At 41.2% G+C, this 27,873-nt stretch overlaps 1 protein-coding gene across 2 annotated transcripts in view; it reads left to right on the forward strand.

The window, feature by feature from the left end:
- Positions 1-27,873, forward strand: part of PTPRG (protein tyrosine phosphatase receptor type G) — a 400,862-nt gene that overhangs the window by 258,839 nt on the left and 114,150 nt on the right. For both annotated transcript variants that reach the window (XM_035338056.1, XM_035338057.1), the window contains 2 exons: positions 1,295-1,390; positions 26,582-26,648. In XM_035338056.1, the coding sequence (XP_035193947.1) occupies positions 1,295-1,390; positions 26,582-26,648 (163 nt within the window). The remainder of the gene's footprint in view (positions 1-1,294; positions 1,391-26,581; positions 26,649-27,873) is intronic.

A 27,873-nucleotide genomic window follows, 5' to 3' on the forward strand; every position in this document is an offset into this window, starting at 1 on the left:
TAGGAAGGCCAGAACAGGGGGGGAGAAAATTGCTTTCCAATTTTGTCAAGCTAGAGTGAATGCCAGACTTTTTTCTCCGTGTGTGTATGTGAGCTATTTGGAATGTAGTCTTATTTTATCCTTCTGCTGAAAAGTACCTCCACCTCTGAAGAGCCTGATCTTCATTTTGGCCTTTTCTCTGTATGATGATGTTCTATTAGATATATAGGTACTTTGCCAGTATTGTACGTTACAGCCAATGTATAGGGCCAGAAGCCTGGGATTCAGTAAAAATTAGTAGGAGCACATTTGGGAGAGGTGTAAGGGTATTGTCTCGTACCATACACAACGTTTCAGAATATGGGAAAAATACTTGTTTCTTTGGGAACGGAGAGATTGAACTACTCTGAGAAGAAGCGGTGTGCTAGATGGCTAACAGAAGTGGGAGCTCAGCTAATGTGGTAAATGGAACAGGAACCATAAAGGAAAATATGAGCAGCAGTGCACGAGGCCTCTCTAAGTTGCCCTGTTCATGGCCTGTGTGTAGTAAAGTGGAATTGCTCAGCAGCAGAGGGTAGAAGCTATTTCTTGGTTCTTCCATCTTTATGTACCTAGCACGCCTGCTGTTTCGGGGTGATCATTGTTCTCACCTATGTGTAACACGGGTGTTTCTCTTTGTGTTTGTTTAATTATTAATATTTATTATTTGTCCTAAAATGACATCAAAACATCCATATTTTTTCTCACTTATACTTTTCGCTGAGCGCTAAAGCTTTGGAAATAAAAGTCATGAAATTTAACTGAAGTCAGGAAGAAGTCTGACCCTAACTGATAGTCCTGAATATCAGAGGCTCATGAAAATGCATTGCTACAGAAACACACTTTTATCTTACAAATTGCTTTAGGAGTAAAGGAATAACTCTAAACATTGAAATTGCTTTCAAAAATTCTCTATGTTTTTTGAGATAAATATGTCTAGTACATGTTGCAGAGCAGGAGATGAGCCTGCAGTGAACAAAGAAATGAAGAGATCCTGGCAAAAAGCACAAAGTTTACCATCTAAACAGACTGGTCATACTGTTTATCCTTCAGTTTGCTATTAAAATGCATTGCGTTGACTCTGTTCCCTGGTTACTGTCCCAGTAGGACAGTCATGCTATTAATCAAGATCCTAGTTAAACAATATTGTTCAGCAGAATTCCTTTATCTTAGGTTCATAACACCGGATTTGCATACAGTGTGTATGCACTGCCTCATTTGAAAGCTGTGTGAATCAACACTTACGTGATTGTGTTGTTGTTTTTAATTTTTACAGATGCAGATTTACTTCTACAATCCTGATGACTTTGACAGTTTTGGAACAGCAGTTCTAGAAAACAGAGTAGTAGGAGCCATGGCCGTGTTTTTTCAAGTAAGTTTAAACAAGGTCTATATACATAAACCAAAGCTTTCACCAAGTACTAATTATTTCATTGAATTGTTGCAAGCTTAATGGATGCATCTGTTTTCTTGTTCCCACCTAAGTGAATAATATTTCATATTGTCTATGTGTGATTTAAAATGTAAATAAGTATATTTAGAAATGTAATGAAAAATTTTGCCTCAATTGTTTTGATTTGATAGCTGCTTTACAGATGTGGATTGGAGAACACATTTATCATGGAACTTCACTGCTGAAGTACGTTGCTTGGGTCCCTGGAATACTAACAGGGATGTGAACTGGTTCTGCTTAGAGAAAACTTAAAATTCAAACATAGCTTGGGAGAAAATTAATCAATAAGTTTCATCAATCTTATCTGTAGCAGCTTCTTCTAAATTGTCATAGTAACAAGTTCTTGAGCATACCAGGTTTCCAAATGAGTGAATTTATGCATTCACTTTTTTAAAATGCATCCTCAAGAGTGTGAACGCTCAGCTAGCTCATTTGTTGGTTCGGCACGCTCGAGGACTGCGGCACGGGTTAGAGATGGCTGTTCGCAACGGCTGGCAGGTCAAGTCACGTGGCAGTGGTGTTCAGCAGTGTGGGCTTTTTGTCATGTTTTATCAGAAATGGAGTTTTTACTTACTGACTCAAGGGTGAACGGAATGGAGTGAGAGCAGCTCCATCCCACCAAGCTGTCAGAAACTGTGAGAAGTAGCTAATGAAGATTTTGAAGTAACTCAAGGTGTTGCTTTTTCAAAAGAGGGGAGGGAAGAACAAGGAAAAATGCTGGTCCTCTGTGAGGTTTAGCAAGAGATTTTACTGTGGAAGAAAATGATCTCACTGTTATCTTTGTGAAGGCAGATAAAAAAGAATATACAAGTACCCATATGTAAATACCTCCCTCTTTTCCTTATGATGTTAGAGTGACGAGCCTGACTCTCCTGCTTAAATTAAATAAGGTTGTCTTTTTCTGTGTCACTGATTTTGATCAAATGCTTTGATAAGGAGAAAAGGGCAGATCCTTGTATTGCATAAATTGCTGTAACTCTGCTGACATCAGGCTAGTGGAGGTAGGCATGTTAAATTCATCATTGCTGAATTCTGCGCGCTTCTGTGGCATTTCGTGTTAGAGTAAAGTTGGTGGAGTTGCGATAATTTGCAGTGGCATAGCAGGACGTTTCCCCAGACTTCCTAATCTTGCCATGCTGTTGGAAGGATTGGGCAATTGAATTTGGCCTTACATGACAGTTTAGAAATAGAATAACCAGAGCCACTGTTAGGTGATTTATGCCATGATGGAAAGCTGCACGTTGTATGTGCGCGGTGTCAGAAGGAGCATGTGTGATGTCATGGTGTGCAATGCACGTTGCGCGATAGTGTGTCAGGAATTTAATTGCCCAAATTTAATTGCAATTTGTTGCCCAAATAAGTTTCACATAAGCTATGTGAAGCACTGCCCCATGTCACACCATTTCCTAGTCTGTATGTGACATTTATGCAAAACAAACAAACAAACAACAACAACAACAAAAAACAGGTTTTAGAGGATCTTAAAATTGTAGTGGGAATGTTATGTATTCCCCGTGTGCAAATCCAGGTGCTGTGCTTACTACGAGTCCCACTTTGCGCAACTCTGAGGGAGCCATTAAACTCACTAAAAACAACCTGAAATAGTAATGCTGTAAAAAAGCATCTTTGATTGTAAGAGACCTCAAACTCTTTAAGGCAACAACCGAGTGTTGTGGTCTCCTGAGGGACGCAGAAATCTATACTTTTCATCATTTCTAGCCCTGCAGGCCACAGGACATTAGGCTGTAAAGTCCAGATGATGGTGCAGCTGGGCTCCTCTGCTCCAGGAGCCATGAAATCTGAAGGCATTACTTGATAAAGAGTCACTGATCTCTTCCAGAGTGATGGGGGTAAGGTAATCCTTGGCAAAGTGACCCAGTGACAACCTGCTTTGTGGCTGAAAGGAAATGGTTTTCTTTTTTTCTTTTTTTTCCCCTTGTCTCTGGGTTGAAATGATAAATCACCGATGTGCCATTAAACTTCTGAGTGTATCAGGTCTTCCTTTTGGGTAGCTCTGCTCTGAGACAGAAAGCTGCCGGGGAAGATTGGTAGAGCCTAAAGTAGCCATCCTGGAGGGGCACGTGCTGAATTCTGGCCCATGTGAGCAAATGCTAAGGAAGTCGGTGCAATCACTGCTATTTTGGCCATCAGGAGGGTTTTCCTTTTTTGTCCCATGGAGGTACAGCTTTTGTACTGAGGGTTAGTAACTGGTGGTGATCATCCTTTGCAGATCCATACCGTGTTTGTCGGAGGTGCTGCTGTAGTTCCCTCTGCTGTGTATCGTGTGATGGAGTTGGTGACCCGCAACTTGGAAAACATTTACCTGAAATTTCGTTCAGAAATACCTGCTGTGCCTTTAGCCTAGCTCCCCAGGGCCCCACGTGGATAGGGTACTATTTCATGCAACTAATTTTGAAATTAACTCTTAGTAATTGTTAAATTAAATGACCCTAAGATGTCCGTGTCCGTGTTGATTGGCAGCTTTAACTATTCAAATACTAATTTCATAGTCTGCTTAGTCTGCTGGTTTCTGAGCTCTAGTCCCGTCTCGAATGCTTATTTACAACCAACGTTAAAAAATTGCAGTGATGCAGAGCCTACTGTTTGTTTGGTTTTTGTTTGTTTGTTTTTACAAACACATGAGAAGACTGAATTATGCGTGCTTTTCTATGTAAATATTGTAAGGTAAAAATTATTGGCTAGGTTTGCCATTAAGTCAAGACTTGGATTTTTGCTAATGTGTTAATGCTGTGTTGGAATGAATGTGTGCTGCGCTGACTGAATTTATGGTCTGGCAGGTGTGTTTTGTTTGACTGAAGTTCACAAATGTTCCCTTGAAAATCAGGCTCTCCAGTGAGTGAACATTATACTGAATTGTATAATTATTGGTGAAACATTAAGTAATTAAGAATCCTTTTTCCTCGTTTTTAAATAATTTAACTTACACTATATAAGAATTTTACTTATCGAATTCATTCTTTCAGGGGCAATTTCCAGGTATAGTACGTTGGTTCTGAACTTGGATAATTGAAGCACTTGGAACTTTATTGTAATTGCTGCTAATTACATCTCTGCTTTTCTCATTGCTTTCATTGTAAACTCTGTTGATAAATTCTCTTTTTGTTTGCATGCTGCAGGTCAGTTGACCTGACAAATGAAGAAAATTGCTAGTTAAAATCAGGAAACAATTCTTGCATATACAAGCTGCTGTAAGTGCTCATCTCCGTAGTTCTTTGCAGGTAGACACTCGGAGGGTGTCACGTGAAATAGCTGCAGGGACTCTACAGCAGCTATTCTCAATTTGCAAATACGATGATCTGGTCTGAGATCTCTACCTGGGCTGTGAAAGCTGTGTTTTGCATTGGCATGCAAGTTGTAAAGCGATCAGGTGTGTGCTGAGGAAAAGGGTCCCTGTTCCGTGTGACAAAGGAGCAAGGTGACTCAGGCACCTTTCATCTCTCTTGGTCAAATTATTTTAAAAGCTATTCAGCTGGAACAAGCTGAAATGGGTAAAAGGCAGCTCCAGCCACTGGTGCCAGAAGGTAGAATGGTCATTAAAGGCCAGAAACAGGCTTTGCTGCGGGTGGGAGAAAGGGCTGTGTTCTTAAAGTGGGAATTTCTGTGGAAAATGCCTAGTGTATTTCAAGAGGAAGTGGGAATCACAGGATATAATAGCAACGTGAGCCAAAAAGCTCCGGTGGGGGGCTGGTTGGGTTTCGACCATACCTATCAGCGTTTGGGTCACTTGGTGTATCTCAAAGTGAAACTAGTGTTAGTGGAAGATTTACAACTTCTCATGTCCGTTTCTTCCAGCCAGCAGCATCCTCGTGGTCTTCAGTAAAAGCTTCTGTGTTTGCAGTCACGATGACAGTGCAGGGACAGGACCCGTGTTGTCTGCGGCGCATGCTGAGCCCCCCTTATCTGCTGAGACACGTTTTAGGTCCCAGTCCAGCAGGACACTTGATTTAAAAGGTTCTAAACTTGAATAGCTTGTGTACATGCTTAATTTCAGCCCTTGTAAGGTTCAGCTTGTATTTTATGATATTCTGGCTCTAGGCCTCAGTTAATTGTCAGGCTGAGCCAGTTTTCAAGCAAGCCAGGAGTAGAAGGGAAGGCCCAGATCTCTAACAGGCTCCTCCTGAATCATCCATTCGTATACATCCGTGTAATACATATTTACAAGTCATATTTAAAATGAATAGTTATTTGGATTAAATGCATTCAGACATATTGCACAGCTCTGTTTTAACCATCTAACAATATAATTCATTGCACACTTCACTACTTGCTTTATTAAAGCCAAACTTAAATATGTTCAAAACAAACATATTGCTTTTGCATTTGAAATATTCATCTTTTGGGCCTGCGGTAGATTCATTACAGGAGAGAATACTTCATTCTTTGATTACTGCTATGAAAAGACACAATACTGATTCCCTAAGCCCTCATCAAATACTCGATAGCTCAGAAATTCAGGAGGAGGTGATGGAATTCTTGTTCCTACAGGGAGGGCCTATAAATCTATTTTAGTATTTGCAAAGAAAACCATCAGTGATTAGTTACTGGAGCTCAGGTACTCAAACAAATCATCTCTGAAGAAGTTAAAGTAAAAATGAATTTTAAAATAACTTTTAGCAATGCTTTCATCATTAAAATTGTCTTCATAATTATAAGTGATGTTGGTACCTCGATTACTCGTGAGCTTTAGCATTATGGGGCTAGATTTTTAAAGATAATTAGCTATTTGGGAGCAAATATGCAACTAATGGGATGTTCAAAGTACATGTCAAAAATCAAGAGTTTGCTGGTCTTTTTCTGGGCTGCCATTTCACATCAGTGGAAGTACTTGTGGCTTTGCTTTTGTAAGATTTTTGGTGGTAGGACTTGGTGTGCTTTGTAAAGGTGATCAATAACTCACTTTTCACTGGGGCCTAAATGAGCTAAACACAATAAATCAGTAACTCCAATGAAGTTATTGAATATTTGGCACAAATATGCCCTTTTTTAATGCATGTTTCTCAAATAATACAATTCAGCTTTTAACTTCCCTAGAAACCCCTTCTTCCCTGTCATTAACTGTTCCATGTGTTTCCTATCATAACCAAATAAATTCAGTGAATAATGGCTTTAAATACAGCTCCTATTTAGATAACCACATCTGGTTATCCAGGTAGGAGACCAGAATCCCAAGTCCCTGCCTCAGTTTTTGGCAAATTCCCTAATTCATCCTCTCCCGTACCAGGATGCTGTTAGGAAGACTGAGCAAAACTAGCCTGATAATGGAAATGAAGATGAAGGCGTACCCTTTTCCTGAAACACGATTATGTCCACCTACATGAAGGATCATCAGTGCTACAGTGTTGAGGCAGTATCTTAAAGGTGATTTGCAGGAGCTCAGATAACACGTAGGATCATTAACATGCAGGGCATCATCCAGAGTTATTGAGAGGCTTTTCATTTATTTTAATAGACTTCAGATACATGTAAGGGCCTTAAAATTAAATTACAGTATTAATTCTTTTAATGGTTACATTAGAGCCCATGGTGTTTTATTAATAGTAGCTTATGAATAATAAAACAATTTTTATTGATTAGCAGTATTATTTAGTAATTAGTGCAGTTTTTTTTATTATCTTCATAACATGAAAATGTGTGCAGCTAGAGCTACTTATTCAGTGCCTTTTCAACTGTACAATTTATATTTGTCAAAGTGAATGCATGCGTATTAGTAACCCTCCGTGCAATAGAAGGCAAGCCAAACAATTTGAAATGTGTTTGTGCTCACTGAAGTACATTTTCCTAGTATTTTTAAATCATTGTGGCTATTTTAAAACTTCTAGTAATGACTAATAAAAGCAGTAGTAGGGCCTTTAAATGGCAATACAAAGTAGCTACCCCAAGCTATAAGGGATGTGCAAATCAGAGCAGGGAAATTGCATTTGTACAGCTGTGAGAAAACATTTTTCTGAGCAACACCTTGTACAATACATGTAATGATGTACAGTGATACGAAACATCTCTGGAGTAGAGAAGATTCACCTAACTTCCCAGTAAATAGATGGAAGTAAATTTGTCAAAGGACAACCTTGATTTTGTGTCTTGGAGAATTTAAATACAAAATTATGAGAACTTCTTAAAGCTTGTTAGATTTGGGTTGAACTCAGTATGTGAATGACACTGAACAGCCTCCAAAGCTGGTCTTCTTTAGCCAAACCATGCAAGTTTGGGTGCCTAACAATCAGTGGTCGTGCTGATCAAAAAACTTGCACTGAAACCCTTTGGATTGGAAGCTGGGTTGGGTAGAAAACAAAAATTAATGGAAAGTGTTTTGTGAAAGTTTTACCTTTTAATTTCAGAAAAAAAAAGAAAATCTTAAACTGTTCAGATTTTTATTTCAGATTTTTATTTCATTTCAACTTCTCTTGAAAGTTTCTGAGAAATTTGAATATTTTTGAATATTTTATGTAAAGGAAGAAAGTAAGAGGAGAACAGATGGGGAATAGCTCTGTGAGTAAAAAAAAAAAAAAAAAAATAAGTATATACCCGGTTTCAGTTTTGGTGCTTACTGACTTTCAAGTGCTTAACAATGAGGCTTTATCCTTACTCTGAATCAAACCTTTGTACAGTTTTGTTATGCTTCACGTGTTTCTTAAGGGTAGAATTGCCGTTAAGGTAAGGGAGCAGTAGCTGCAGGGATGAGCTCGGGGACTCTGCTGAGTAAAACTCAGGGTGTCAGTGGGAGCATGGTGAGCCTGGAAGGGGTTGGGGCTGTGAGCCCATGCTGTTCACTGCTCACATGGTGCTGGGCTCGAGGAACGAGGACTTCGTTAGGGAGCTGAATTGCACAGGAGAAACACTGGCCTTCTCACCTGTTGTTGATTTTTTTTTTATTTTTTTTTTGGCGTGTGTTTTTCCAGCATTGAGTGATCTGCAGTACTCCCAGTTTTTTGTCAATGGACAACAGCGCTGAAAAGTGCCTCTGCTTCCTGGGGTCACCGTGCAGAGCCTGGGTTCCTGGTAATCCCCCAGCTCAAACCCATACAAACAAGAGCAAAGTTTCTCCTGGTTTGCAGAGTACTGTGTAGCCAGGCTTGCTCATTCACATGGCTCTGCATTTGCCGCGGCTTACTCATGAGAAGGAGCCCATGTGGCTAAGTCGAAGGCTGCTAAGAGCAGAGGTGTTCACACAGCAGCCCGAACATCTGAGCAAGCGTGCTTGGAGGAATGAAGTACAAGTGCGTGAGCGAAAGGGGGGCTGGATTTGGAGGCAGACAGACTGACAGGGCGGCTGAAACAGATCGTTCTTGGAAGCAAACACATCGTTCTGCTTCTGCTTGCCTGTGTTCTGCCAAGAGGCATTTGCAGTCTCTAGATCATGATGGCTGCAACCTGCTGTGTTGAAACTTTTCTATCCACAGGCTGACTGTGCAGCACAGAAAGATAATCTACCTTATGTGCACTTATCTTCTTCAGCACCCGAGCAATCGTCTTCCTTTCCCTTCTTCTCTTTGGCTTTATGAACTCATTCACGATATTTTCCTATAAGGCAGAAGAGCAGGAAGTCAGATTTTATGTCAGATGACCTCCAAAATGCAATGCTTCCAATTAAAGCCTTTTTGTTAGGTTGAGTTTTAAAGGATATGGTCTGTACGGAACGCGGTGTCATGCAGCTCAGCTCTTTTTGCAGTGCAGAGTGAAATACCAGAGTGCACCGAGTCTTTGACTTCTATATTGTTTTTAATTTCAGATATTTCTAGAGAAATGCAACTTCCCAATTGTCTGGAGGAGCCTCTAACTAAAGATAAAAATTAGATATATTTTTCTCCCATAAGTGCACTGTAAATGCCTTCTTAACTGCCGAGGCTTTTAACTTGTGCTGATGCTTCCCTGGTTTTGAAGTAGCACTGGGGAGGGTGGCTGGCAGTGGTGATGCCTTATTCAGTGACTTTTGCTTTTTGTGATGAAACACACTCCTTTTTTTTTTTTTTTTTCCTTTTTTCCTTTTTTTTTTTTTTTTTTTTTTTTTTTTTTAATGGAAACGTGACAATTGCTGATGTTAGGAAGTAACTGTAAACTTTTTTGCTGTTGAGAGGACTTGAACTCCAAACTTGTGCAAATTTACAGATGTGAAAAAAACATTTTCTGTATGCTTTATGGGGTCTCTTCTAAATGTCTTGAACGATCTGTTGTAACCGTTAATGTGAGCTGGTCGTGTGCATTGCATGGGGAATAGATCTCTTCGCTCCTCCAGTTTAACATTTATTTGAATGTCAGGATCATTATCTTTCGGTTTACAGCATTGTAAATGCTTTTGATGTGCAGGTTTTTTGCTTCTCAATGGTTATTAATTGATTAATGTATCACGATTAATCCCAAGTGGGATGCTGTTATTAACTTGCTTCATTAAATTACATATCAATTTGTTAGCCTTAATTCTCATAATTGTCCCCTTATAGTTTACCGTTTTTGTTTGAGAAACTTGCCGGAAGAACTTGAGCAGCATGGATCTACATATTCTTTTGCCTCCTTTTCCTTCTGCTTGCCCTTCATGTTCAAAAGTGGAGTCAGTTCAGGAATACCTAGTGTCTAATGTCAGCATCTTAAACACAATAATTTACTTCTCTGTGATTTAAAAATACACTGCCTTAAGAAAATAAATCATTTTGTAGTCATGCAGTAAAAAATCTTTAAATTGATAGAAAAATATCTTGTGGAGTTTTCATTACCAGACTCCTGAAAATGACACTTCGATGTCTAATATGTAAAAATTACAGTCGTCAGTCTATAATCTCACCCCCTCTGCGGTTCAGGAAGATTGATACTCAGGAAGTCTGCTGATTATAACCATTAGACTCAAAAACAAATTAGTTCCCTAACTACAGTAATGTTTTTTGCGTTTTACTCTCTTGTGTGCTTTGTTGATGTGTCACTTTGTCATTTCACCAAACAGACCTGGAGCTGGATGCCGTGAGAGCTGGGCCAAAGTAGAAGGCCCCCGGGCTTCACGCAAGCTCCTATCACTCACCTCTTGTCTGCCTTAGAGACACCAGCCCCATGTAGAGCCTGTCTTCGTGTCTTTGAGCATAGAAAGTCGTTGAACTTGGCTTGTTTTCTTTGCTGCAAGTACCTGTTCTCATCGCTGCGATAGCAACGATTGCTTCATCCCCCACCCTTCTTACTTGTTTCGAGTCTGGTGCATTTTGACTTGATCTTTTTTGTTTAAGAGAAGGAGAGAGAGGCTGGAATAAAGTGCTATTTTTTGCTATCCAAGTCTTCGGAGAGTTTTGCTAGAATTGGTCTTGGTTACAGAATCAAAGGAGATGTAAAGCTGTATGCTCATCTCCTTTCCTTTCTCCTCTCTCCTTGACACCGCAGCTGCCTCTGAATGACTCCCTTTTCTCCCTGTTGTTAAATGTTCAGCCTGCATACCAGGAAGATCATTTTTTTATGTCTCTCTGCCTACCTTTTTTTAAATTTAATTTGATTTATTTTTCTGCAAAGGGTGTCCTCGGTAGCCATCCAGGACTGATACCCCATTTGTCTCTCGAAGGACTAATCAAGTGTATGTGGTTTTACATTCACGAGACATAGGCAGAGATCTGACATTTTCATCAGAAAACCCCGGCTCTCAGGTCCAGGTGAGGCACAATCCTACCTGGAAGCTGCACATGATTTGTGTAGCCCCTAGAAAAATGGCACTGGTTTTTTCATCCTCTGTATCCGCAGGTGTCTCTGGTCACCAGTTAGCGTTATGGCACATTTTAAGTAGAGGTGAGTGCAGGATCCATTCATAAATGATTGCCTAGCTTCACTTTGTACCATAAAAGAGAGATTGGTTGTAAAGTCTGAATATATAAAATAGATGGGTAAAATTGGGACTTCCTTTGCCTTTAGATCTTCTGGCTCAGAAGGAAAAGTTATTCTTATTAAATTTAAGCTGTTCTGCCTGAAGAATTATTGCTGTAGTTCTCAGATATAACAGTGCCAAGTTTCTCCTAGTATTGGCAATAATAAACAATGCAAGCTTCAGACAGAATTTCCTGGGTAGCATACCAAATGTTCTAGAAAACCTGCTCGGACAGCAGCTAATACATTTTTAATACAAATAAAACATAATTCTTTAGTCTTGTTTCAGTTTGATCCCTAAGGTGGAAAAAGTATACTGACTATGCATAATTTATATATTTGTTTGAAGTGTTTACCCAGATACTCCATTCACAAAGTCTCTTTTTCTTAATAGGTTGCTGCAAGATGTAAGAATCACTTAGGGCTCGCGTTGTGCAAATAAATGGAACATGTCGTTTTTGTACAATCAGCAAGGGGGTTACCTCCTCATCTCAATTCTGCTTTCGCCTGTGCTGCCAGCAAGAGCAGTGGGCCCACCCCGTCAGCCCTTAGCCAAGTCACAGAGCAGGTCCAACTGCAAAGTCAGTGTGTTTTTCCCAGGCTGTGCACGCTGTGAAAGCACGGAAGCGTGCAAGGGAGGGAAAAGGGGAGGTTGGGAGCAGAAGGTGCTGCCCACCCCTCTCAGGGGCAGCGTCAGGTCGGTGTGTCCATGTAAGTACCACCCCGGTTATTACCGATGACACGTGGGTTCCTCTATAATTCCTATACGTTGTGCATAATGCAGATCAAACATGCAGGAAAATATCCCTCAATAATTTAATATAATCTCTTCTAAATGACTGCAAACCCAGTGTTCCAGGTTACTGCCGGAGGGTCAAACTGTTGCTGGTTTTTATCATCTGTAGTGTCTGTGCTGCAGGACAACTGTGGGAGAGATGAGTATCAAGGGTTTTCTGAACCGGTGGTTTTCTTTCCAGGGGTCAGAGAAAGGCAATGAAAGTAAATCAGAGGCTGGACTGGTCCCTTTTTTTTTTTTTATGTCTTTTTACAGAGGTAGACATTTATATGTATGGCTGATGGCTTAACTGATGATGCTGATGGCATATCACCCCCAAAATAATTCTGCAGCTGAGATGGCGGCTTGCCCAGAGCAATCCGTGTATCTGATGTTTTACCTCCTGTGAATCTAAATCAGAAATCCTCTAGTTCATAGGGTGGAGATGAGGGGGTGTAAACCTGGGAATCCTTTTACAGTATAATTTTAGTAGCTTTCAGATGTCTTCTACATCTGAGCTTCACTGAAAAGCATGTTAATCCAGCTGAGGTAGTGAGTTTGAGAAGAGCTAAATGGTCCCAGTTTGAGTAATATTAAACCCTCTTTTGTTTTAAGTTCAGGTGTGCTTGCATCAGAGTTGTCTGAACAAAACCAGCAAAGTAGCTGGGATGAGTAGCTTTTATGAGCATTAAACTCTACTGGAGATAGATGAGAGTCAAGAATGCCAATCACAATCTTATTCTGTGCTGAAAATTGAAATATGTGTTAAATACAGACTGCTTAAATCTGTTTGTGGCACCTCTGAGCAGTAAGTTTTCAGAGGCTTGCAAGATGGAGCAGGATTTTTCCTGTGAGCTTTCGGTGTTTGCAACTGCTTTGCGGCTCTGAGAGGACTGAGAAGCCGAACGCTGCCTGGCCGATACCATCAAAAAAGTATTTAGCTGCTGATTGTAACTGTACGATTTCTGTGAATCAAAATGCATTGTAATGGAGCCATTATCAAGAGTAAAGAGACTCTCTGAAAGAAGGTATTGGCTTTTGCAACATGTATACTGTATCAAATGAAGCCTAACTGGAGATTTGGCAAACTGTTCTCTATGAGTAACGTGAAATGATGTACCACATTAGAAAGTAGCTTGGTTATTACAAAGCTCAGTCTTGCTTCTGAGAGAATGGATTTTTTCAGTGGAAAATTCATCTTTACTTGCTGCAAGAATATTGCTAAAACAGATTAACTTTGAATCTCAGTGTATTTCATAGTGTGTCTCATGTTATTTTAAGGCAGTAAATATATTAGCTGATCTGTAAGCTTTGCTTAAGTTACTGCTTTCTGGGTTTTAGGAGAAATAGGGATCCCATTATAAAGGAATCAGCATGATTGAATTAAATCACCCCTTCTGATATATGATTTTTCCCTCAGGATCATACCACCAGATCAATATTTAAAAACAGCTATGTGGGTAAGTGTTGATTAGAAAGCAAAGCTCCATAACCCTAACAGCTAAGCTAGTACTTGTGTATTTGATCTGTGATCTGTATGGTAATATCTACATGCCTGTATAGTAGAAGCAGTCAACATAAAATTTTCTTACTCCTTCCCCCCTGCCTACCGTGCCACCTGGCAAACCTTCTTTATCATATCTGGATCCCATAAAACACGTAATGTAATTTGAAATACTCTTGTGTGAAACATGATTAGACTGCATCAATCACTTTTCAAATATTTTTTCTGCACTTCATATTCTAAACTGCTAAAAGCACATGCTTTTATATCCTTCTGCGTTTCAGGGGAGGCATGAGCAGACAGCTAGTTCCCCATCTTGGGTAAACCGGGATTGTTAGGAACTCTCCCCAAACACATACCAGTCAGATTAAACTTCAGGTTAGCGTTTCGGAATGCTCTCCTTTTGCCAACTCATTACCAGTGCTGCAGCTAAGCAAACTGTTGCCTTCTGCTACCCCAGATATCTACGGAGATTTATCGTATTTCAGCTAATAAGCTTACCTTCTCTAACAACACACGGCCCACCCCACCTTATGGCTAGACTTGTCTCTTGTTATAACTCGAGCAGAGAATTAAAGACTAGAGCAAAGCTGGCTTTTAAACCTAAGGCAGAGCTGTTTGGTGGTCTCCGTGTTGGGGATGAAGACATCCATCATTTCCAAGTCTGAACTCGCTTGTTACCCAGACCTGCTCCACGCTGCTCCTTGAGAGGTGTCGATACCTCTCTGTGGACAGATGGTGGGAGAAGGGGGGTGACGGCTGGGAAGGTGGCACTGCCTCGGTGTGTGGCAGGGCCATATGGGCACTCAGGCTTAGAGAAACTTGGTCTGTGCCTGCGGCACAGCTGGCTGCTACCACACCTGTCTAATAGAGTTGCTGAAAGGCTGTATAAATTCATGCTGAGCTATGGAGATTATCTCTGTCAGCTGTTCTCGTGTCAAAAGCAATTTTTTTAATGTTGCATTTATGTCATAAGTGCCCAGCCTATGTCTGCCTGCTAGGACTTACCCTCTTTCTTCCTCCATTACTGCCTGTGTTGCACCTGGGGCATATTGCCAGGGTTTACTGCTAAAAATAGATTTTTAATGCCTTTCTTAGCATACTTCACGTTAAAACCAGGTGTAGAGAGAGTGCAAATGCCCGTGTGCCCTCCCATTGTGCTGGGATTACAGCGCAGTCCGCAGGCTCTGGAAGCCCTCTTGTCCTCACAGCAGCCACTGGTGCAGCGCTCCTCGTGTGTGTTACAGCTGAGCTGGAATTTAAACCGTGTTGGGTCCTCGTGGTCTGGGGGGAGTTCCCTGTGCACTGACTTGTAAGATTGCTCTGTACCAGTTTCAGTGTTTGGGGGAAAGTCTGACACAGGTCGTAGTGTCTGCAGTAGGTGGTCATGTGATGGTGGTGCCGTCTAAAGACTGTGCATCCTGCCAGGCTTTGAGAAGAGAGATGGAAAATTTTTCTAGAGGTGGATACTGAAACTGGGGTCAGGAGCAAAGCATGTGCCAGGAGCCCGGACAGTCCAGCAGGCTGGTCACAGTGTTGGTGGTAGGATCATAAGCAGCGGGTGTGATCTGCGGACACCCAGGAATTAAAGCACCAGGGAGTGAACAGAAGAGGTTATAAAGAAGGAAGTAAACTTCTGTAAATAACAGGTGGGTTCTCTGGCAGGCAGATTCAGAGAGTTTGTGAGAGGATAGGAGATGGAAGACTCTTCCCGAGAGCGTTCCCGTGTACACCCGCCTGCAGGAAGCTTCTCCACTGCTCTGGGTCAGACTGGACTTGTAAAAAGAGCACCTTTTGTTCTAACTGTGTTTTTTTTTTTTGTTTGTTTTAAATCATATTCAGTTGCATTTCATTTCTTCGCTCAATCCTTTTCCTGAGAATTTAAGATTCTTGCAATTTTGAATTTACATCCTCTGTCGGAAGAGGGCTTCCTGACCAGAGCCAGAGCTTGAAAACCCCCTCCGTAGATGGGTCACACTCGGCAGGAGCACCGGAAAGCTGCAAGAAGCCCACGGAGCGGAGGCATGAAGGGTAAAGCATCCTGAGGAGTTCTGTGGCTTTAAGACTATCACCTACTCACGGTGATTGAATAGCATTCATTTTGCCACTGCTGAAATGTAGAACATCTTGAAACAAGCGTACATGTCATGTTAGTTTTTGCGATTCTTTGTATTTCAAGAGGAAGAAACTGCTGCCACAAACTCAATGTTTCCCAGGCTTTTAATGCACTTGTATTCTAAGTGCTTTTTTCTGCACAATAATTTCCCCATTTCCTCTAAACACAAGCCATGATACTTGTTGAAATGTTTTTGTAAGGAACGGAATGAGTTGTTGGGTCATTCTAACCAAGTGAAAAACAAACAGCTTGACATATGATCCTCACTGTTGTGTGTAGTGTTCCACCGGGTGAAATAGGGTGGGTTTTTTTGAGCTGTGCTTTTGTTGCTGCAGGAACTTGAGCAGCACAGAAGCGGCTGAGAAGAAAATTGCGGGCCACATCCTGCCATTCTTAATTCAGCGGCTTAAAGAAGATTTAGATGAGGACTGCCTCATCTCACCTGCCTCTCGGAGATCTGCTGCTGTGACAGCTCTGCTGCTGGTGCCTGCCCTGGCCCAAGGATGTCCCTGTTGGTGCACCTCCACCTCCTGCCCACCAGCAGTGGGAGTCTTTGGCAGGCCTGCAGCTGGGCTCTGCGCCCTTTCTGCTGGATTCAGTTTCCCAGGGCTAGCCCTTTTGCTGCTCTCCGTAGCCCTGGCTAATTTTTGTCCCTGTCTCCATGGAAAGACATCCGGGTAGGGGTGGAAGGAGACAGGGACCTGTTGGTGGTGCGGAACGCAGGGGAAGGAGAGGAGGAGGTGACACAACCATGCAAGGGTTCTTGAGGGGGTGATGTGGAACGATTTGGGAAGAGAAGACGCTGTAGCGTTGGAGGAGACAGAAACAGCTCACTGGGTGGGAAGAAGGAGCGAGGAGGATGTGGCAGGTGGGCGATGGAAGAGGGAGGTGGCTCAGAAATGAGAGCGGAGGCACAAGTGAAGAAACTGAGGATTAGCTGGTGCTTTCTTACCATAGGTACCGTGAGTACTGCACTGTCAAGGACGTGGCATTTTGAAAAGGTGCACGCATCTGCAGGAAATCAAATTACATTGAGAACTTTTATAAGATGAGAAAAAATCAAGAATTTACTTGAGAGAGAACTATAAATACCAAAAAAAAAACTGTATTATGGTTGAGCGACTCGCTTGTCCTCTTGTGCCAGGAAGCTATTAATGAACACCAGTGGTCTAAAATTGGGCTCTCGTACCACAAAGACTCCCGGAAACCCAAGCGCCCTCCCAGCCCACGGCTTTGTTAGACACGGGAAATGTGCTGTGGCTGCTGCAGCGGTTTCAGGAGATCAGTTCACACCAACCTACTTAAAAACGAGGCAAAAGGAACAAGCAAACTACGTTGGAGGTTGATGCTTCGAAGAAGGAGATGAAAATTCTGCCTTAACAACAATTCGTTTTCATTGGATTTCTAATTTAATTGTGAACTGAGGTGTGGTTGTCATTGGGGAAGTGGCTGTGTAACTTAATTGACATTTCTGCATCCTTTGTGTTTGTGACTCATAGATGCCGGCCTGAGTCATCTTGTACTGGCGGGCTGGAGAGAGCCGCCGCTGCAGTCGTGGGGAAATGAGCTGAGGGCAATGCTGGGAGAGAGAAAAATGAGGACTTTTCATGTAGAATGAATGAAAGATGCTGGGAAGCCGAGACGAATCCTTTTCTTCATTTTAAAGGGGCGATTGTTGTGACCTCTGTCACCAAAATCCTTTGTGTTGTCTGCAAGAGAGGAAAAAGGCCGGAAATCTCTGCTGCATCCTAGGCAAGCTTTGCTGGAGCAATTAAATTACAAGCTCCTGCAAAACGCTGGGGTTCCAGATGCCCATCTGAGCTGTTCCCTTCCACCCTTCACATTTTGCTCAGCGCATTTTATTTTGTTGTTTAGCCACCAGGAAAAAAAAATAGCTGAAGGTGTGTATATATATATATATATTTTTTTTTTTTCTCAGTTGCATCTGTTTCTACCAGATTCAAGCCAGGAGCAGAAGAAAATGAAAAATAATTTCCATTCTTGGTTTCACAGTTTTGAGTTCAGCCTCTCCAAACGTGTGAAGCTGTGTACCAAAGAGTGGGTGCTGTGTGATGATCTGGCTGTAGTGCTCCTGATGGTTTTTTTTTCATTATACCATTTCATTTCCCTCCTTCCTTAGGTCAAAATGGTTATTTTTGCCGAAAAACTCACGTAAATTGGGCGGATTATGGGAACTCTAAACCAGGCCCAACTCTGTTTTTTTTTTCTTTTAAACTCAGATGGTGAGAGCAGTTTATAACTGATGGCAGTTTTTATGAAATAGGCTCCATCCTGATAAAATGTTACCCCCCGGTGTGTCATTTTTCCAGCTGAACTGCTGGTAGGATTGAGAGATCTTGCACACTGCTGCTTAAGTAAGTAGACTACATGCTCTATGAAGAAATCATATTATTTTCTCAAAGGAGAACAAGTAGGCTCAGTGCACCAAAATTGCTTTAAATAAACTTGCAGCTACTCTATCCCTTTTTTGCGCAGCTGCAGATGGTACAGTCTATCAATCAAGCTTTCTTGGCTTCGAGAATCTGCTGCTGAAGTTGCCTTGCCTCCGTGTTGCAATCACATTTTTGTCTTTTACGGAGCTTTGCATCTTAAACCCTCTATTGCTGCTAATCAGATTGTGCTTTTGAGCTGCACATACCTTTTGTTTTTCCTTAGATATATGCTTATTAAGATCTTTCAGTAATTTGTTAATTGAATGTGCTACTCACTTAAAGTAAACCAGCAGCGTCGTGCTTTCGAAGCGCAAGAATACTTTAGTGAAACTAATGCCTATGAGGCTACCTCATCAATGGTGTGAGTCAAAGTTTGCAAATGAGGGGCTTACCGAAAGAAAGGAAAATGCGTTGCTGGCTGTTTGTTTAGTTATTTATTTTTACCATGCTGGAGTTGCAAATCTGGTGGTAGTGAATGGAGGAAGCTGTGAAGTATTGCTCAGCCTGGTGAGCTGATCAGTCAGCTGCCAGCACGTGTACAATACGTGATCAATGTTTCCATCCGCCAACAAAGAAACTCAACGTGCACAAACAGAGCAATACTTAGCTCTACCTTTCTGTTTCATGCTCTTGTTCTGTTTTTTATTGAGACAGTCTTACAGCCTTTGGCAAAGTCCTTGGTGAAAATTCTCTTGAGTGTTTTTCTGAGGAAGCCTGCGCTGAGGACACTGGTATTTCAGCCGACCTTTGGTGCAGAAGTGACTATTTGTGCATCTTGCATTTTCAGGCTTCCCTACTGGGCACAGTGAAAATGTATATTGCTGATCCGTATCTGAGTTTGTCCCATCCTTGTCCGAGGATGTCTGCAACTAACTCGGGCTGAGATGCAGCTGGTACAAAGCGAAGGAGGATGCGAGCTAAGGTCGAGAGGAGCTGTGGATGCCTCCATCATGAGTGGCTGCTTTGCACTCAAACAAAGATAAGGGGCAGCCAGAACACCTGACCCCAAAGTCAGTTTCAGTAGCTTTTAAAACCATTTGGGACTTTTTTTTACTTTTTTTTTTTTTTTTGAAAAAAAGTGTGTTTTTCTCCTTGGTACCGCTAGTTAATATCTCACTGTAGACACCCTCTAAAGCTGTGATGAAATATGAAGTTAATACATCACCAGCAAGCTTTCAGTCAGAATGATATATTATTCAAAGTGGAATTAGCTAGAGGGATCAATGCACACCCATTACTCTATTTAAAATAATCATTGGAAGATTCATTAACTTTTTCCCCCCTCTTTTCAAACAACATAGTGAGTGAAACTTCTAAGAACATCTCTGCCAGCGTATGCACCTCTGTGTCTTCAGTATATGTTCATTCATAGCAGGATTATTAACACCTGAAAACCAAAACCCAGATCAAACCTAGCAGAATTTTCTTTCAAATCACTGAACCTGAAACCAGTTGCTGTAGGCAAAGGTGAGCTTAGCTCTAATGCACATTTAAAAAAAAATCAAAGGCCATGGCAGTATCTGCGTGAAACAGTGCATGCGCCAGCACAAGGGTTGGTGTCACATCTTGCCTGGGTACGGTACCTGTTATTCTCTCTGATTTCACACATGAGCAGCAGCTTGGAGTATTAAGGGAGCTGTTTCCATTTCTTGTTTTCCCTTACAAATATGTTCTGCAGGACACTTACTTTGGGCAGTTCATTCATTACACAGCAAATGCTTTCCATCTCCCAGCTCACCTCTGCGGGGCTGCAGGCTTTTGGCCAGCTTTGTCCTTTTGCGTGAACTCCTGTGGGAGATGTGCAATTACGAGCGTGTGGGGAGAAGGGGGGCAAATGGAAGAAATTATCATCTGTGGAGGAACAGGAATGTATCATTCCTGGATCATTTGGTGCTTGTGAAGGTGAAAAATGTGCAGAGCACCAAATCTGGCTTATCATTGTGTTGGGAGCTCTGTAGGCATTTTTTGCCTTCATAGATAACTCAGTGTGCTGCAGCTTTGTCCACTATCCCTTTTCACCCATCAATTCTCCTGAAAAAAAAAAAGTCAAAATAAATAAATCCTACTGTATTTCAAACCAAAACGCGTGCAAACGTTCTATATCTGTTCATCCACATTCCGGATCTGATTGATTTTTTTCCCTTCCTTTTGTTCAGAAGTGTTTAAGAAATGAGATATTTATCCACAACCAGATTTTACAATGTGGGCTTCAAAAGGGAGAGAGGAGGGAGGAGAGACAATGGACTTTGTGCAGAGCAAAAGGGTACGCAAAGCCAGGATGTTTTCCTTTCTTACTGCTGCTGACCCGTGCAAGGTTGGAGTGGGATTGTGCAGAAGGGTTAGGAGTAGCACCTACCCAAGCTGTTAGCGAGCTTTAAAATAAATTGGCCCCAAAGACAAGAATTTGAGGTTTCACTAGCAATTTGCCAAGTACCTTCCCTTTGAGAAAAGTATGTTTCTTTTGACTGTGTCTTGAATTCTTTGAAATCCTGTTGCTGCGAGGTTAAAATATATGTATTGTGTGGCAGAATGTTTGCATTAATGGGATTCTTCTCATTTCTGTTCTAAAATAGTGAAAATCTTTGCCGTAGAGCTTGAGGACTGGCATCTGTCCAACAGCACTGCTCTGATAAGAGAATAAATTGTTTAACCACCTTGATTGTCCTGAAACCCTACAGGACAATTTAATCTCTGCAACCTAGTTAATTTATAACAGTTTTCTTTTCTCTTTGTTGTTTGTACAGCGTGTTCAGAGACTTGAGTATTTGGCCGGCGAGCTGTAGATCTTAACCGCGAGCTGAATGGGAGCTGAAGGCATGCAGTTAGGGGGAATATTACCCCTGACTTTCACCATTGAAATTGAAAGTAGAATTTGACACATTGGCTTCTCTCTGTGTCAGCCATTGTCACTGGCTTCAGCTGCCACGGTTAAGTATGTAGTCATTCATCCTTGGCAGACACCATCCTTTACAGCACAAGAGGATGGTCTCTGGATGTTAATGCCACGGCGCTCTGGGAGCAGCTGGCTATATCGAATTCAAGGCATGCAGATTGTCTTGGCCATTTTACTTAGCAGATGGGTAAGGCTTGATAGATTGAAGATTTAGTTTCCAAGTCAAGGGCCAAATGTTGCAGTGGGAGAGAAAAGTAAATTATATCACTATTCTGAGGGGAAAGGCTCAGGTAGTGTATCACAAAATTGTTGCCATTCATTTTCCCCTGACTTGCACAAAATGCATGTCATTTCACCTTTCAATATAGCTGGCTATGGCATTCTCCTTGGTTGTGAGATGCTTTGCAGTACTGTCTGTGAGCCATTTAATGAGCTTGAAAGCAGTTGCTGCAAATTTATGACAGTTTAATAAGTCTAAATGCCAGATTTTTTGTAGTTGGAAATGAGAGAGAAATTTGTATTTCATATCACTCAGACTGGAAGGGTTTTCTTCTGTTCTTTTTCCCCACACCCTTTTCTTCAATACAGTAGATCTATTTAAACATATTTGTAAAAGAAAAGCATATTCCTTACTTTTGAGCAGTTCAAGCTATTAATATTCACCTCCTTTTTGCAAGGTGACTGGTACCTGTGATGATTAGAGGGCTTTGTGGTGCATCCCCCAGCCTTTCTCATGTTGCTTGGAGGGAGGAGGATTGGAGAGGCACCCAGCACATTGGAAATGGGGGGAGAGAGTGGAGGGAGTCTTGCCCTCTGGGTAGGGGTCTTTGAGGTAACATCTGGTGTAGCTGTGTGGCCTTCCAACTGCCTCAGTGCTTACCTAGGGTTCCTGTGTTTTTTATTTATTTATTCACTATTTTTTGGAAAAAAAAAAAATCAAACGCGAAAATTTTGCGTGAGACTCCTTTTTTTGTGTGTGTGCTTTATAGAACTGTTTCCAACAGAAAGACAGGTCATGGTTTACTTATACAAATTAACATATGGTTTAAATTATATAGCATGTGGTATAAATTTGAACACTTTACAATTCTGCTGATTTTTTTGAAATCAGAGACTTAAGAGGTTCTGGGTTTGTTCCATAAAATAATCAGAGAAGCGGAGAGCTTCGGCTACTTACCAGATAGCAAATGACAAAGAACGTGGGCTGTCTTTTGTTGCTGCTTGTTTGTTTGCTTGTTTTTAACTCATGAGGACATGCTGAGCTTAGCACAGTGGTAACTCCGGCTTTCTATAGGGTAATGTCCATAAAGTTTGTCTTCACCACTGTGGCTTTGTGCTGTAACAGCCCAGCTGTGGGGCTCTCTGTCCCTGTCATGCTCCTTGCACCTCCTCTGGAACTTTCCTCTCTGGAGCATCGCTGTTGTTATCCCGAGGAAGAGCCTGGCTCCCTGGCGCCCCTCCTCCCCTGCCAACTCCGAGGGCACGGCTGTAGGAACAGCGCTTGCAAGCAAAGGGACAACAGGTTGTGCTGCTGAAAGGTGTTAACGCTCTTGTCAATAGAGTTCATGACTGATCAACCTTGCTGTTAACTGCGGAATGAATCATTTTTCAGTCCCCGCGTTAGATGCAGGAGCTGTAAGTAAATGCAACCTGTCTAGGGTAATGATTTCCACCATGACTTCACTTGAAGAACATCCCTGTTTTATGACTGCAGAATGGGGTCGCTTGTGCATGACCTTTTCCTACATTGCAAATGCCTTTTTTATTCATGGCATTAATGGCAAGCTCTTCACGCTACCCAGAACGGCATGTGCACCAGGTAGCGAAGTCACCCAAAGGGTATGACAAGTAAGTTTTTGCTTCCTCATGTCATCTTCATTCCATATTTACCCTATGGTGAGAGCTCTCAGCACAGGAAACTGCTTAATGATATTCCTGTGTTTATTTTTCCCTTGCACTTAGCACAATAGCTACCTGTTTCTGCTGAAGAGAATTGCAGACATCGTTCAATTACAAATGATGCAAGCAATCGTTATTTATCTCGTTTCCTGCAGACCTATAGAGTGTTAGTCAGTCTTGAGTGAGTGCATCATCTTCAGGAAACAACATTTGTCGTGGTGGTGCTGCAAGTATTTTAGGGCAATTTCAGGATGGTTTTCCATCTGTCCCATTAACCCGTGCTGTGCAGAGCAGCGGCACAACAGGTTGGTGTTCCTGTGAAATTCCTGTGCTCAAGAAATTTTCACTGGTGACATTTCATCTGTGTTAGCCTCCAGAAGGGGGAGGGGGAATCTCTGCTTTTGTCTCACAGGTAAATAAAAGCTTTGGCCAGCAGCAGGCCTGTGTTGGGTGAAGCCAAAGTGCCGTGACCAAGTCACAGGTGTATGGGCATTCTCTAGCGCTGCAGCTGAGAAATGTGAAATCATGAGAAATGTGGCACGTAAAGTCAACCTGAAGAATTTATTTCTGTTGTCCTTATAATATATCCGTGAGATAATGAAGAATACTTTTCTGTAAGTCAAGATTATGTAACCGAGAAAAACAAACAAACAACAACAACAAAAAAAATGTTTGTGGTAGACTTTATCTTCCCCTGCCCCAGCCTTACTTTTGAGTATCAGCTGTTTTCAGAGACAGGATTCTTGTATGGGTGAATCTCTGATCTCAACCAGTATGGTAGCTCCAGGCCAGTTAAACCAGAGACACACAGCACTGGAGATAGAACTTGATGTTCTGGGTTTTAGAAACCTGCTTTTTTTTTTTCTATGCAGCAGAAAAAAGAGAGAGCTGGGGAGAGAAAAAAAAATCATGGATTTTTTTTTTTTTTTTTTAAGAACTTGAAGGAAGAAGAGATGCAAGAAAAGTTTTGCTCTGAATTCTGAACCATTCCACAAAATGAGAGAACTTTTTGGCACTTTTCTAATGGTCTTGCCAAGATCCTGAAAAGGGTATAGCGAGATGTGGGAGAACAGCGTGCGAGTATAAGGAAAAAAAGGGGGAAAGCATCTGGAAGGAAAGTAAGCCTATATCCCAAGCAGGTCTGAACTGCCATCTCCACGAGTGGTACTTGTTTGTCTGAGATTTTTGAGAGAAACATGAGATCCCACTCCCGATACCCTCGGAGAAAACATGATTACAGATGCATGGAGCATATGCTTTCCCACCCCCAAAGAAGTAACATGACTCTTGATTTCATGCTATTGGAGAACACAACATATTTGCAGAATATGTTATCAAAAAGCTTGCTTAGATGGATCTATATAGGCATACCTCCTCAGCAGATTAAGGGGCGCTGCCAAGGCTGAGGTTAAGAATTGATCTGCTTTGACAGAAAATCCCAAAAGGAAGAGTCTTAACCTTTAGGTTTCTTTCCATCTATTTGCTTTCTTTGGACTGATTGCAGCTGTCACCAGAGATAAAAACAAAGCAAACAAAATAAAATTCTGTACAACTTACAGTTAAATAGCAATAAATAAAATGTTGTTTGAGTCCAGTGTAAGTTTTTCTTACAGTCTTGTACTCAATAACCAGTAGCTTTTTTAATGATTTTTCTTTAGTGGTGACCATGGCTTGGAGAAACCTGAATAAATGGAAAAGGTGCAGGAACGTGTCTTCCAACAGCTCTGCATTTTTAAAGTGTTTACTGTTGGTTTGCCAGAAGCCAGACAGAGCTTACAAAGTGGGTCATTGGGTTCATATACTGTGATTATTATTTATACAGAGTCCAAAATGTACAGAGCACCCCTTTGGGCACATAAAAGTTCATGCTTCAAAGAGCTTACAGCCTTCAGGCCTAATAATATTATTGCCAGTATCATCTAAGCTATATATATATTTCAAAGCTGCTTCTGCTGCTTTCATAATTTTATTGCAAATCTTGCCCTACCTGATCGTTGCGAGTCTTGGAGTACTGTGTTGAGAAAGGGATCTTCAATTTCCATTTAAAACACCAAACCAAACCTTTTTTTTTCTTTTCTTTTCTTTTTTTTTTTTTCCTGGAGACAAGAGCATGTGAATGTGTCCTCAGCAGCTTAGTTCAAAGGTCAAATAAACAGGAAAAAAAGAAAGTTGCCTTTTTTGTTTTTTCCCCTCAATGCAGTTGTCTAAAAAAATAATGAGGTTTCTAAGATTTTAGTATTAGTAAAGGGGAAGAAGGATGGGAAGAGATGTGAAACTTGGGCCAGTGGATGCCAGTTTTCTCCTCCACCAGGCAGGTAGAATTTGTGAATTTATTTTTTTACAGTAATGCATTTTTGGAAGTGCTGCAGTCAATGACGCAGTCGCTCTTCCTAAGAGCGTGCTCCAAACCAGCTCCACGCTTCACATGACATTGTGCTCCCTGCTGGGCGTTAGTTCTTCCCTCATGTTTTCTTCTTGTATCTCCACCACTTCTTTGCTCAATGTTAAATTGTGAACAGAAAGTGTTTAAACTCTGTTTTTCCTCACGACATGAGATTGTGGGCAGGCAGGAGTACAGGAGCTCTCCTGCAGTCAACGTGTTTCCATACTGGGAGCAGTCAATCCAAAAATGACCAACAGGGATCAGGTTTCGGATACTGACTGGTGAAAAACAAAGAAACAAACAACAACAACAACAAAACAGAAGTACTGCATGAAAGAGGCACATACCAGTGTTTGTTTCCCCAAAGTAAATTGTCAAGATTTATTTTAGATAATGGGACACGTTCACAGAAATTGCATGTTTTCCTCCAGTATCTGTAAAGACACAAAAGGTTAAAAATAACTAAAAAAATAAATAATTGGTTGTAAATTCCTTGGCTGTTTTGCAAGTAGGTGACTGAGGTAGTGGGTTTAATGCGAAGTTGTGGAGCTCAACAGGGTTTGTACTCTTGCTGCCTTTCCCTCCTCTCTCTGGTGCTGGGTCTCCTTGTTGCAGAGGGCATGGATGTTAGCCAACCGATGTAAGAAACACTGTGGGAGTACCAGTCTGGGGGTCTGGCAGTTCAGTTAATTGCATTTTCTGAACTCAGAGACTTCTAGATCCTTTCCTGTAGCTCTTTTTCTTCTCTCTTGTCCAAGTGGCGCTAAATTAAATAAATCTAAAAAGATGAATAGCAAAAAGATGTCAGGGCCCAACTGCATTACGGCTGAAAGGGGCCCAGCTCTACTGGGTGCAGTGGCAGCACCAGATTTATTTCCATATCAGTAAGGGATGGAATGTTCTGAGATAACTTCTGTTTATCGCAGCAGTTTTCCTCTATGAAAGGAGAAGGAGCTGGGGAAAAAAACCAGCTCTTTGTTTTTAGGTTTTGTTGGGTGATAGTAGTGCTCATGCTTTAATGAATTCAGAGAATGCTTTCTTTTATTTTAACCTTCCTTACTTTATTTCATTACACCATGTATCTTTGGCATTTGGTGAAGAGCCATTGTAAATGTGAGAACTAAGCAGCTTGTTAGATAACATCTTTTTTTTTTTTTTTTTTTCTCTTTAGAAGATTAAACTGAGACTGTTCTGTCTGATGCCAGAATAGATGTAACCAATCCTGTATCCTTTGCATGTAGGTCAGTCAGAGGGACAATCCAGCACTGGATTCCATTATCCATGGGTTGAAGGGCGTCGTACATCACGGTAAGTAGCTGCTTAAACTTTCTTCTTGCTGGGAAGGGGAGAAGGGCAGGAATGTTGTCCTTAAAGGATCAAGTCACCCCTGGAAGGATGCAGAGCCTGCACATTCCTCATTCACGATGTCTAAGGGCATTACAGCCATTATTTGATTGGTGAAGACCATCGTCATTTGTTACCTGCAAATGGGTTGGGGTTAACAGTAAACAATTTATTTCTTTTCAGTCGGTGCTCTAGAATGCCTAAGTTATCAATCAAACCCCACTACAATATATCATTCATATTAGTACTTCGAAGGCAGCGTTGATGCTTCACTCCTGCTATTTATCTTCTGTTTGCTCTAAAAATACTCCTCTCTGAAGTTTCTATTTGTTTATAAATTATTTGTCTTTCAAATTTAGGGAGCTGATAATGAAACAGAAAATTAACTATCTGTGAAAATTAATTAAACTTTGCAGCAGATGAACATCTTTCTAATGCTGACATAAATAGGATCATTCGACTGTTCTGATGCATATAAAGCTATTATCCTTGAACTTAAAGCAGGTACTGAAATAAATATTAATATATTTTATACTTTTAGAACCAGTTTTTACTTAGGAATTTTACTGAAGCCTTATCACGGGTAATGCATCATTAGCAATGACATCAAGATGCTCCGGTTCCAGAAGTACTCTTGTCAGGTTTTAATATAATGATTTGTAAAGTTTTAATAATCTCATTATAATTCAAAAGGCATCTGCTGGAATGGTGTTAGGTACTCTAATAAATCTCCGTCCCATCTATAGTGCTGCGATAAAACATCTTCGCACCTTTTCAGAGGATTGTCTTTAGACATTAGCTAGTGCTGTAGAGCTTAACAAACATTTTTTTCTCTCGACTGCAAACCTAAAACTAGTTGACAGTGTTAGATTAAAACAAATAGGATTTTGGATTAATTGCTCTACTTTCAGAGTCATTTAACATTGCAACTGAGAACACTAATAAATCCAATGGAAGTGAAAAATAGGGGTTAAATGATAACATACCATAAAGTCCTTCATTTAGAGAATTTTCCATAGGTTTTGCCGTTTATAAATTGCAGTGTTCTGCTGTGAGATAAAAACAACACACACAGCTGAAAAACTGTTGCTTTCCACAAAAATAGATGTTATTATCTAGCTCCCACTGGGTAGCAAAACAGGCTAGCAAAAATAAAGTGAGGACCAGTTGGGCTGCAAAGATTTTTCAG

Source organism: Oxyura jamaicensis, chromosome 12 (assembly GCF_011077185.1).
Source record: "Oxyura jamaicensis isolate SHBP4307 breed ruddy duck chromosome 12, BPBGC_Ojam_1.0, whole genome shotgun sequence".
In the NCBI taxonomy this organism is placed as follows: Eukaryota; Metazoa; Chordata; class Aves; order Anseriformes; family Anatidae; genus Oxyura; species Oxyura jamaicensis.